Here is a 13,777-nt window from a genome sequence, read left to right as displayed (position 1 = left end):
ATGTACTTCAATTTAACTGAAAAGAGAATATTTGACCTTGACATCTTTTTCTGGGTGTTTTTCAAACTCTGTGTTAGGATACCTGTGATTTAGGATCTTTCTAGATATTCAAAAATTCATTACTAGATAAAGTCATACATTCAATTAAAATTTATAATGTTCCAGACTTTGTTTTAGGTTTGGGGGATAATTAGAAAACACACACACACACACACACACACACACACACACACACACACACATACACACAATTCCTGAACTCCTGGATCTTTCATTTTATATGACATGGCAGACATTAATTACGTCATCATAAAATAAATGTGAAAACAAACTATGTATGTGCTATTAAGTGATACAAGGGCATGTAATGGAGAGTGTGATACAGTCCGAAGGGTCAGAGGAAGTGATATGTGAGGTAGGATAGGGAGGATGAGAATGAGTTAGGTAGGGTTTGCATGGGATGAAAGAAGGCATCCAAGCACTCTAATATGAGGAATTCTGATGATTTTAAATAATTTATCAAAGGCCAGTGGTGTTGAAGCTTAGAGAGCAAGGGTGTTAATGATACAAGATGTGGTTAAGAGCCAGCCATGAAAGGCCACATGGACTATGTTGAGATATTCGGTCTATATCATAATGGTGATGGGAAGCTATTAGAATATTTTAAGCCAAAGAGTAACATGACCAATTTTACATTAAAACCATTATTGTTAGTCTAATATAAAGGGTGGAGTGCAGAGAATCCTTTTAGGAATCGATTGTAGCAGCCCAGTTTAAAGGTGATTATTTCAGTTCAGTTGCTCAGTAGTGTTTGATTCTTTGCGACCCCATGAATTGCAGCACGCCAGGCCTCCCTGTCCATCACCAACTCCCGGAGTTCACTCAAACTCTTGTCCATTGAGTCGGTGATGCCATCCAACCATCTCATCTTCTGTTGTCCCCTTCTCCTCCTGTCCTCAATCTTTCCCAGCATCAGGGTCTTTTCAAATGAGTCAGCTCTTTGCATCAGGTGGCCAAATTATTAGAGTTTCAGCTTGAACATCAGTCTTCCGATGAATATTCAGGACTGATTTCCTTTAGGATGGACTGGTTGGATCTCCTCGCAGTCCAAGGGACTCTCAAGAGTCTTCTCCAACACCACAGTTCAAAAGCATCAATTCTTCGATGTTCAGCTTTCTTTATAGTCAAACTCTCACATCCATACATGACCACTGGAAAAACCATAGCCTTGACTAGATGGACCTTTGTTGGCAAAGTAATGTCTCTGCTTTTTAATATTCTGTCTAGGTAGGTCATAACTTTCATGCCAAGGAGTAAGTGTCTTTTAATTTCATGGCCGCAATCACCATCTGCAGTGATTTTGGAGCCCCCCAAAACAGAGTCAGCCACTGTTTCCATTGTTTCCCCATCAATTTTCCATGAAGTGATGGGACCGATGCCATGATTTTAGATTTCTGAATGTTGAGCTTTAAACCAACTTTTTCACTCTCCTCTTTCACTTTCATCAAGAGGCTTTTGAGTCCCTCTTCACTTTCTGCCATAAGAGTGGTGTCATCTGCATATCTGAGGTTATTGATATTTCTCCTGGCAATCTTGATTCCACTTGCGCTTCTTCCAGCCCAGCATTCCTCATGATGTACTCTGCATATAAGTTAAATAAGCAGGGTGACAATATACAGCCTTGACGTAATCATTTTCCTATTTGGAACCAGTCTGTTGTTCCATGTCCTGTTCTAACTGTTGCTTCCTGACCTGCATACAGGTTTCTCAAGAAGCAGGTCAGGTGGTCTGCTATTCCCATCTCTTGAAGAATTTTACACAGTATATTGTGATCCACACAGTCAAAGGCTTTGGCATAGTCAATGAAGTAGAAATAGATGTTTTTCTGGAACTCTATTGCTTTTTCGATGCTCCATCGGATGTTGGCAATTTGATCTCTGGTTCCTCTGCCTTTTGTAAAACCAGCTTGAACATCTGGAAATTCACGGTTAACGTATTGCTGAAGGCTGGCTTGAAGAATTTTGAGCATGACTTTACTAGCATGTGAGATGAGTGCCGTTGTGCAGTAGTTTGAGCATTCTTTGGCATTGCCTTTCTTTGGGATTGGAATGAAGACTGACCTTTTCCAGTCCTGTGGCCACTGTTGAGTTTTCCAAATGTGCTGGCATATTGTGTGAAGCACTTTCACAACATCATCTTTCAGGATTTGAAATAGCTTAACTGGAATTGCATCACCTCCACTAGCTTTGTTCATAGTGATGCTTCCTAAGGCCCACTTGACTTCACATTCTAGGATGTCTGGCTCTAGGTGAGTGATCACACCATCATGATCATCTATCTGGGTGGTGAAGATCTTTTTTTGCACAGTTCTTCGGTGTATTCTTGCCACCTTTTCTTAATATCTTCTGCTTCTGTTAGGTCCATACCATTTCTGTCCTTTATCGAGCCCATGTTTGCATGAAATGTTCCCTTGGTATCTCTAATTTTCTTGAAGAAATCTCTAGTCTTTCCCATTCTGTTGTTTTTCTCTATTTCTTTGCACTGATCGCTGAGGAAGGTTTTCTTATCTCTCCTTGCTATTCTTTGGAACTCTGCATTCAAATGAGTATATCTTTCCTTTTCTCCTTTGCTTTTTGCTTCTGTTCCTTTCACAGCTATTTGTAAGGCCTCCTCAGATAGCCATTTTGCTGTTTTGCATTTCTTTCTCTTGGGGATGGTCTTGATCCCTGTTTCCTGTACAATGTCACGAACCTCCGTCTATAGTTCATCAGGCACTCTGTCTATCAGATCCAGTCCCTTAAATCTATTTCTCACTTCCACTGTATAATCAGAAGGGATTTGATTTAGGTCATATCTGAATGATCTAGTGGTTTTCCTTACTTCCTTCAATTTGATTCTGAATTTGGCAATAAGGAGTTCATAATCTGAGCCTTAGTCAGTTCCTGGTCTTGTTTTTGCTGACTGTATAGACCTTCTCCATCTTTGACTGCAAAGAATATAATCAATCTGATTTCGATGTTGACTAGCTAGTGATGTCCATGTGTAGAGTCTTCTCTTGTGTTGTTGGAAGAGGGTGTTTGTTGTGACCAGTGCGTTCTGTTGGCAAAACTCTATTTTGCCTGCTTAAACCCTGCTTCATTCTGTACTCCAAGGTCAAATTTTCCTGTTACTCCAGGTGTTTCTTGACTTCCTACTTTTGCATTCCAGTCCCCTCTAATGAAATGGACATCTTTTTTGGTGTTAGTTCTGAAAGGTCTTGTAGGTCTTCACAGAGCCGTTCAACCATTCAGCTTTTAAAGGTGACAGTACATTAGGTTAGCTTGAAAGAGGTAGATAAAGGGAAGGATACCAAATTTAAGATATACTGTGTAAAATCTGTAAGACTAGGTAATGGATTGACTCTCTGTGGAAGATGATGAAAAAAAGGAGTTCAAGAATGACCATAATCTATGGGACTTCCATGGTGGTCCAGTGGTTAAGAATCCGCCTTGCAATGCAGGGAATGCAGGCTCAGTTCCTGGTCAGGGAACTAAGATTGTACATGTCTTGGGGCAACTCTGTCTGCATGCTGCAACTACTAAGCCCATGTGCCCTAGAGCCTGTGCTCCTCAATCAAAGAAGCTGCCACAATGAGAAGCCTGTGCACCACAACTTAGTAGCTCCCGCTCGCCGCAAGTAGAGGAAGCTCAGGCACCAAAACAAAGACCCAGAACAGTCAAAAATAAATAAAAAGAATAATCATACTCTAAATACTATGCACTTAGTAAATAAATTTATGGAACTATACTTAAGTTTTATGAAACATTTAAAAATATAGTATCCTTTTTGTGAAGCCCACGGTTGGTTTTAGAACCATCAAGATTTTGAGCTTCTCTTGGGTATAGATATTCCTTTTATAAAGTTTGTAGACATATTTAAGCATGTAAATGACTAGGGCCTTCCTAAGTGTGTTAGAAAGTTCAGAATCAAGTTGGTTGTCCACTTCAGGTATACGTTTTAGGTCTCCAGACATGTGTATCATAATTATGGACTTTATCTTAATTGTCTTACCATTTATTTTCTTTTTCCTCCAATTGCCTCCCCCTCATTTAAAAAAAAAAGTCTCCTTGATATTACATGTACCTCATCAACTACTTCAACTTGGCTTTTGGAAGAGATAGGGAATAAATATATGACACATCAATGTCAGTGCCCAGATAGCTCAATGAGAATAATGAGGAAAAAAAGAAACAGAATAGTTTTCTAAAAGTATACTTTCACTTTTATGACAGTCACTCTATGATTATAGCTAAATAAAGTCATCAAGTTAGATGCAGAAATGTTTGACTGTATGGCCATTTAATCTTTTCTATATACATCATATCTCAGGGAATTTAAATCCACAACTGACAGAAAAAAACTGTTATTAATCATGATTTAGACAGATTCTAAGATAGGATGTAGTGCAACATAGATAATTATGTAATATATGATATTGATAAGCCTACAGATTTTTTAAATAAAATATTTTCTGAACCCTTTATGTAAAAACCAAAGCTTTGAAATTAGTCTAGCTAAAAAGTCATTTTTAAAAACACCTAAAAATGGTATTGAAACCTACAAACTGAAATGCACCTGCAGAAGTGAATATCTGGTTTTCATATACATAGAATTAAGCATTACATTTTCTGGGAATCCTTCCTAAGAACACGGAGGTGCTTCATTTTTCCCCCATTTCCCTCTCATATTATATACACATGACAAATAAAACAACTATCAAATTGCATCCTTATTATGTATTTGCTTGTGTGGCACTATGCCAGATTATAAACCTTTGTGAGTAGTTTTGATATATTTTCGTCTATGAATCATAGTACTTAAAATTTAGAGGAGGGATGCAAATACTTACTGACTGCTTCCTATAAGTCCCAGTTACTGTACTCGGTATTGTCCCTATATAGCTACATTTATTACTGAACACTGCAGGCAAATATTCTGATCTCCATTTTCCAAATAAGAATAATGAAGCTTGATATAAAATCTGTATGTGTCACTATTTAAGCCCAGTATTTAATTGTTAAATGACATGATAAAAGGGTTCTAGGCCACACTGGCATCTGAAACTCAGATTCACTGTCTCTCTAAGATAAATCTCATTAAGATTATAATAAAGGTCTTTGTTTTTTTTAAGCTACTAGTTGAAGGAAACCATCGATGAGAACCTGCATAGAGGCTAATAAAAGAAACAAAGCTGCCTATAGACTCGTGTAGAAGCCATTTCCAGAAATAACCTTGTAAATGGAGGGCAAAATGAGTTTCGGACAACCCTGCTCTTCTGAAGGTCAGTGTATGATGTCAGGCAACTGGACATAAAAGCAAAATTGTTTTTACCCTAAAATGAAGTTGGCCAATTGACAAACCTGCCCATATACAGAATAACAATTTACTTTTCTATTGCCATATTATTACATATAAATGAATAAAGAAGTATCAAAAGTCATTATAATAAATCCTTCAACAGGAAACACTGAGACCAAGATAAAAAAACATACCAATTGACCTCAAAGAAAATAAAAATAATGTAGGTGATATATGAGAACATAAAAGTCAGAATGTAAAAGTCAGATACATTTATGAAGATATTGTAACTCCAATTTAACAATGGAATGCTATGAAATAGATACCCAGTGAAAAACAAAGTATTCTTACATATATATATATATATATGGAATTTATCTATCTACCTACCTATTTATCTATCTCCTAAAGGAAACAGAAATGAAGGCATGTTGATCAAGAGAGAAAAAACAGTGAGCTAAAAAATGAGTGATGAGATAGGATACATAGAGAATCCAGTTAACAGCATCCAACATCCAAAGGCTGGAAAATGAGAACAGAGAAAATGGAGAAGAGAAAATGATGAAAAGTAATTTAAGAGAATTTTCCAAAGCTTATTAAAAAAAAACCCCTCATAATTAAAGGACTCACTGTGCTCCCAGTCAGTGAATAAAAGACCCTTTTTGATTCATTCTGGAACAATATCAGAACACAATGGAAGATCCTAAAAATGTCCAGGGGTGTGGGAAGGAAGAATTATAGTAGAAATTACAGTATCACAAAAACTGAATACTATGAGGCAAGTGGAACAATTATCTCAACCTATAAGGAAAAACTCTTTCATCTTAGAAAAATATATGATGCAAAATTTAAATCAAGTGTAAGGGTAGTCAAAAAAACATGCTTAAAAATCAAAATTTTGGCAAATTTACCTCTCCTATACTTTTTATTAGACTGTTTCATAAAGGAAGTTTTTCTTTAGTAAAGAAGTATGTACACTATGAAAGAGAAATATATTAGTTTCTATCCAAAGAGAAATACAGAGTGTCCAAAACTGACAGCTTTTCAGTAGGTCTGGAAAGCAATCAGTCCGAATAAGAATGAAAGGCAACATGCTCTAGAATGTGATACACTTGAAGGAAAGGTTTTATATATTTTAGAATTTATTAATTTTTCTCAACTTAAAAGGGAGTCAAAAGATACTTTGTATCTACTGATGGTATACAAAGGAAATATTTACAAAACGCATTTTTACTCTTGGAACAGTAATGAATAAAAGATAAAATGAGTGATGTTCAGTGGGAGGGTGATATATCTAGAGGGGTAAGTAAGCAACATCATCAAATATTATGTCAATATTATGCCATATGTCAAGACACTATTTCTGAGGTTGATAAAAATATTGGTATGATATACAGATTATTTATATTTACGGAAGTAACCATTGGAAGAATTAAAATTAGACATAGCTGAAAGAATGAAAAGTAGGCACTCAAGAAGTACATCTCTAGAGATGGGTATATCAGGTGAGAAGGATTTCTTTGCACATTAAACTTCCCTGCATAGTTGAATTGTTAAAGCAGGTGCAAGTTAAATTTTGATTTAAAAAGATAAAGAAATTGACAACAAGAATATATGTACATGTCAAATATGGTCAAAATATTGATGCAGTCTTTTGTTATGGATCTGCAGTATTTCTCACAGACAGTTAAAGCTATATTTTCTTTGAATGCCAAGGGCTTTGTATGAATATGATATACACAAACACACACACAGTATGTACAGGTGTCAGTTAAAAAGAGTCTCAACTCTGGGTTTAGATTGGCTGGTTTTGCATCTTTAATTCACAATTTAATAACAGGGAAAATTGGGTAAATAATTTAATGTCTCTATGCCCAGTGTCTTCTTTTGTAAAAAGAGGTACTAATATGGTTGCCAGGATGATTAGATATGAAAAGGTACCAAAAGTGTATATTATATAGGTTTTGTACATAGCAAATATTTAACAGATATTAAGTACTTAGTATTTGCATTTATAATGCATTTGTTTTGCAAATATTTAATTATGCATATGCTATAATTTTCATATAAAATACTAGAAAGAAATAAACTAATAAATGTGTTTATCAGATGGAATTCAAGGTAATTTTTGTTTTTTTTTATACTTTTCTGTAACAAATTTTCAGCAATGGAAGCATACAGATTTCATATTTATATTCATATTTATATGAAAACTATAAATGCTAATTAAACTAATAAGACATACGGTCTTGGGAATTCCATAGCAGTTCAGTGGTGATTTCACTGCTGTGACCTAAATTTGATCCCTGGTCAGGGAATAAGGATTCTGTAAGCTGTACAGCACAGCCAAAAAAAAATGGTCTTAAGCTAAAACATCATAGGTCTAGTGTGGTTTTTAGAAAGAATTTTCACATAATGAGAGCTTTGAAACACTGGAACAGGCTATTAGGTTTATGAAAGAACAAAGGGTGGGATGGGGTGGGGACCTTAATTCTTTTCACTTATTATCACTTATTATTCACTTATTTGAAGGGGATGACAACCCACTCCATTATTCTTGCCTGGAGAATCCCATGGACAGAGGAGCCTGGTGGGCTACAGTCTATGGGGTTGCAAGAGTCGAACACGACTTAGAGACTAAACCACCACCACCGTTCACTTATTGGCATCCTATTTGAAGGGCAGAGAATAGATCTCAATGATCAAAGTATTGAGGGAAGACAAATGGTACTCTGACAATGTCCAAAAGAACTACTATTACTAACATTGTGTTTTATAACAGATATACAAGAAATATAATTTGGAAGATGAGTGGGATGTTTTTACAAGGAGCTTTATTCTGGGATTTGATTTATAATATAGATACAGGTAAGTGGAGAAATGTTTTTCTCATATTTAATTCAATTTGGATGTAATCCCAATGATGAATAGTCATATTTTATAAATTATATACTTCTTTAGCATGGAGCAGCAACTGAAGAAAACTAACAGTGGCTGCTGACATCCGCCAAGGGCAGTAATAGCAACTGGATTTCTTTGCATTTTAATACAATTAAAACTGGCTCCCCCTTCCAATCATTTCTGTGTTTAACACACTAGAATAAAGACTATAATGTGAAAAATAATTCGGGTTAATATATAGTTCAAAAATCAAAAAGATAACCAAAAGGTTAATAAGTGGTTATAATCTGTTGCTTTGCACAAGAAAAAAAAATAATTGGAGACAAAGGCAATGACTAAAATGCAAGACTGGTTAAAGTCCATTCCATTCAGTCGCTCAGTCGTGTCCGACTCTTTGCGACCCCATGGATTGTAGCCTACCAGGCTTCTCCGTCCACGGGATTCTCCAGGCAAGAATACTGGAGTGGGTTACCATTTCCTTCTCCAGGGGATCTTCCCGACCCAGGGATCGAACCCGGGTCTCCCGCATTGGAGGCAGACGCTTTAACCTCTGAGCCACCAGGGAAGCCCCATTAAAGTCCATTAGTGGTTATTATATTTGTCAACCCCTGTGATACTGATACAGCTATTCTCACATCATCCTAGTATTATATTAATACAATAAGAGTGTCTGCCATCATTAACACTTATTGGCATATGAATTAGGATTTGTTGATCCAAGAGGAGTCATATATTATGCTCATTTAATTTCTTAAGACTATTCTCTGAGGGTTTCATTTGTTCCTTATTTTTGGGAATGGACTAGTAGTAGAAACATTAAACAAGTATCATGTGAATAGAATCAAGTAAAAATTAGACTTCTCAGACTATCACCACAATGTGGGAGAGTGTATGTATGCATGTATACAACATACATTGATATACAATGATTATAAAGGGATAGAGAACAATGACAACACTGGGGGTAACTTTGAGGTAAAATTACTAGCTTTTACTTTTATTTTTCTTCATATTTTCACAGTTTCTAAATTTTTTACAATGAGCATATAGTGCTTCTATAATTAGAAACAACTAAATATATATTTAGCACACACTGGTTCAAGTTTCCTATAGGAAACAGAATTGTAGTACATAGAGAACTTTAAAGAGTTATTTTCTATGGACCGTATGCATGCAAAATAAACTAAAATAAACACATACATAAAAAAGAAGATCCTTTATATTGTTAGAATTGTTTTCATAATTGTTGAGAAATCTCACTAACATATAAATAATTTATCTATATCAGCAATGGTGATCTTTTCATTACATATAAACAGCTATTAAAAATAAATCCAGGCCATTCTTTTGTAATTATAATGGACATTAAGTCTCTAGAGTCGATGTATTCAATGAAGCAAAATTAAAAGAAAAAAACAAAACACTTACTTTGCAGAAATTGTCACAGTGTTCCCTGCTTGGGAGAGGGAGAAGTCAATGGCATCTCTTCCGACAATTGTAGCACTATAAACTAAGTTTTTCAAGCTTGGATTTTTCAGTTGAATCTATGTTGAAGAGGAGAGTATAAATGAGATCATGAATTTTAAAGATGCACAACTTAACATTTCTTATTTTTATCAAAGAGAATCATATACTTTTATCATGAAAATACTTACCCTAGGGTAGTAGCGGAAAGAAAGCAATTTGTATTTAAAGACTCTGTGTGTGTGTGTGTGTGTGTGTCTGTGTCTTCTTTCATTCCAAAGTAGGCAAAGAGAAGACGCTATCAGACAAGGAAATGACAGATGTAAAAACACCTGATCATCAAAGATCTGAAATCCAAAGTTAGCAACTTGGAATTTAATCTCACTGCAAAGGAAAACCTTTAAAGAATTTTAAACAGATTCCAATTTACAAGAAGGTTACTCTGGCTGCTCAGTGTGGAAAGTGTTATAAGGAGTGGAATCAGAAGTCCTGGCTGAAAACAATGGTGGCCTCATCTAGAAGTTGTAGTAGAGTTAGGGGTTGGTTTCCCCTTCCTTCCTGATGTCAAGATACGGACAATATTTGAGAATGAGCTACTTCATTTTTAGAGAGCATTTCATGAGAAATGTGAGTATATATTTATGGGGATTTTAAAATATACACATTAGAAAGACACAAAGTTATGGAAAGTAGACCCAGAGGAAAGAAAAGATCTGAGAGAGGTGGATGGTTGGCCAAATTAGAATAAGGAAAGGGCAATGGCACTTAGGCAGGAACTCTAGTAAGGAACTCTAGTCATAGTTCAGGAACATAGTCAGAGATAGAATATGGCAGACATATGTTGAAAGATTAAATTAACTACTTTTATATTTCAGTAAGAACTTTCGTAACCAGCAGGACAAACATGTTGAGTTTCTACCCTCAGTTTACCCCTAAATTTGGGGCTTTCATGTTGATAACCTGCTTATGGATCTCAATAACAATGGAGGCAAGACTACTCTAGTGTCCTATTTTTGTATGTATGTATGTGTGCATTTAACGTATTAATTAACAGATGTAGTTAGTTTAAGTCACAGGGAGCTAATTTCCATTTTCTGGAAGGAAATGCTGAAAATAATAGTAGATTCACTATGAACTATTATTGGTTTATAGTCCTGGAACTTACATAATCAGCCCTGATTATGTAGCTGCTGCTGCTGCTGCTGCTGCTAAGTCACTTCAGTCGTGTCCGACTCTGTGTGACCCCAGAGATGGCAGCCCACTGGGCTCCCTCATCCCTGAGATTCTCCAGGCAAGAACACTGGAGTGGGTTGCCATTTCCTTCTCCAGATGTATGTAGCTACTCATTCTTATTATGTCACCCTGCTTACTGAACTTAAATGCAGAGTACATCATGAGAAATGCTGGACCAGATGAAGCATGAACTGGAATCAAGATTGCTGGGAGAAATATCAGTAACCTCAGATGTGCAGATAACACCACCCTTATGGCAGAAAGAGAAGAACTAAAGAGCCTCTTGATGAAAGTGAAAGAGGAGAGTGAAAAGTTGGCTTAAGACTCAACATTCAGAAAACTAAGATCATGGCATCTGGTCCCATCACTTCATGGCAAATAGATGGGGAAACAATGGAAACAGTGACAGACTTTATTATTTTGGGGCTCCAAAATCACCGCAGATGGTGACTGCAACCATGAAATTAAAAGACGCTATTTAACTTATATGCAGAGTACATCATGAGGAACGCTGGGCTGGAAGAAGCACAAGCTGGAATCAAGATTGCTGGGAGAAATATCAATAACCTCAGATATGCAGATGACACTACCCTTATGGCAGAAAGTGAAGAGGAACTCAAAAGCCTCTTGATGAAAGTGAAAGAGGAGAGTGAAAAGGTTGGTTTGAAGCTCAACATTCAGAAAACAAAGATCATGGCATCTGGTCCCATCACTTCATGGGAAATAGATGGAAAAACAGTGGAAACAGTGTCAGACTTTATTTTTTTGGGCTCCAAAATCACTGCAGATGCTGACTGCAGCCATGAAATTAAAAGACGCTTGCTCCTTGGAAGGAAAGTTATGACCAACCTTGATAGTATATTAAAAAGCAGAGACATTACTTTGCCAACCAAGGTCCGTCTAGTCAAGGCAATGGTTTTTCCCGTGGTCAGGTATGGATGTGAGAGTTGGACTGTGAAGAAGGCTGATCGCCGAAGAATCGATGCTTTTGAACTGTGGTGTTGGAGAAGACTCTTGAGAGTCCCTTATACTGCAAGGAGATCCAACCAGTCCATTCTAAAGGAGATCAATCCTGGATGTTCATTGGAGGGACTGATGCTAAAGCTGAAACTGCAATACTTTGGCCACCTCATGCGACGAGTTGACTCGCTGGAAAAGACTCTGATGCTGGGAAAGGTTGGGGGAGGGAGGAGAAGGGGACGACGGAGAATGAGATGGCTGGATGGCATCACCGACTCTGTGGACATGAGTTTGAGTGTACTCCAGGAGTTGGTGATGGACAGGGAGGCCTGGCGTGCTGTGATTCATGGGGTCGCGGAGAGTCGGACACGACTGAGCGACTGAACTGAACTGAACTGAGCTTCTTGGAAGAAAAGTTATGACCAACCTAGACAACATACTAAAAAGCAGAGACATTACTTTGCCAACAAAGGTCTGTTTAGTCAAAAATATGGTTTTTCCAGTAGTCATGTAGGGATGTGAGAGTTGGACTATAAAGAAAGCTGAGCATTGAAGAATTGATGCTTTTGAACTGTGGTGTTGGAGAAGACCCTTGAGAGTCCCTTGGACTGCACGAGATCTAACCAGTCCATCCTAAAGGGAATCAGTCCTGAATATTCAGTGGAAGGACTGATGCTGAAGCTGAAACTCCAATACTTTGGCCACCTGATGCGAAGAACTGACTCATTTGAAAAGACCCTGATGTTGGGAAAGATTGAAGGCGGGAGGAGAAGGGGACGACAGAGGATGAGATGGTTGGATGGCAACACAGGCTCGATGGACATGAGTTTGAGTAAGCTCTGGGAGTTTGTGATGGACAGGGAGGCCTGGCATGCTGCAGTCCATGGGGTCGCAAACAGTCAAACACGACTGAGCGACTGAACTGAACTGAACTGAAAAATAAGTAAGTAAATAAATTATGCAAAAACACTGGGCCCATCTGTGGTCAGATTATTCCACCCAACTCCAGAATTTCATGTAGGGGTCATGTGCGTGGTAGGGAGAAGAAAAAGCTGGTCAAGGAAAGAAACAAAGGACCCTCAATTCTCCTTTTGCAATGATAGCCATCATTTAACTATTGTGTTCCTGTGTAAATTTTTTTTCAGAAAGGAAAAAAAAAATAGTTCAATTACTTTTAAAAGTATCTCAGAAAATCACTGAACTTGACATTTTTCCACTGATCATTGTATTGTTTCATGGTCCCAGTATTATGTTTCTATTTGTGACATAGCTACAAAATATACTTTTTCAATTATATTTGCCATTTCTTGAGATTCTTCTTTATACTGGGAGGTCAAAAAAGTTGACAACAGTGACATTCTACTACTTAGGCACTGCCATTTATAGTGTTGCTGCATATGGGCAAAATATGCCATAGATTCTCGGCAGTTTCCAAATCAGTGATTTTCTTGAATGAAATTTAGAATCAAAGTTTGTTGTAATTGATGTTCTATTTTGCATTTCTATTCAATTTTTATTATTTCCTTCAAAAGATGTTCCTTACATTTCTGAAAAATAAAAGCTCTATGTAATCTCACCTATAAACTTAAAGTGAGAATATTATTCCCAATAAGGAATTAAATATGAAAATAAATCATTTCCATTCTAATGATATAATCTGATTTTTAACATCACAAATAAAATCTATGTTTAAAAATTAGCTTTTTCAACATAATCAAATAGTATAAAGAAATTCAAACATGTGTACAGAATTAGAAAACCAGTGATAATGCTCAAATGAAATAAATCACTGTTTAAATTTAATTCAGACCCCTCCTATCTTCTGCAGGCTTAAGCAAAGCATTTCTAACTTTTGAGAAATTTGAATCTGAAATCAGAAGTC

At 36.7% G+C, this 13,777-nt stretch overlaps 1 protein-coding gene across 1 annotated transcript in view; it reads right to left on the bottom strand.

Moving 5' to 3' along the window:
* The window catches only part of CFAP47 (cilia and flagella associated protein 47), a 509,689-nt gene that overhangs the window by 260,921 nt on the left and 234,991 nt on the right, over positions 1 to 13,777 (bottom strand). The window contains exon 37 of the mRNA XM_088833637.1: positions 9,667 to 9,782. Coding sequence (XP_088689763.1) covers positions 9,667 to 9,782 — 116 coding nt within the window. The remainder of the gene's footprint in view (positions 1 to 9,666; positions 9,783 to 13,777) is intronic.

Source organism: Moschus berezovskii, chromosome X (genome assembly GCF_049115385.1).
Source record: "Moschus berezovskii isolate FMDL1 chromosome X, NW_MosBer_1.0, whole genome shotgun sequence".
NCBI lineage: Eukaryota > Metazoa > Chordata > Mammalia > Artiodactyla > Moschidae > Moschus > Moschus berezovskii.
The sequence above is the reverse complement of the archived record's forward strand: the minus strand, read 5'-3'. Positions and strand labels throughout refer to the sequence as shown.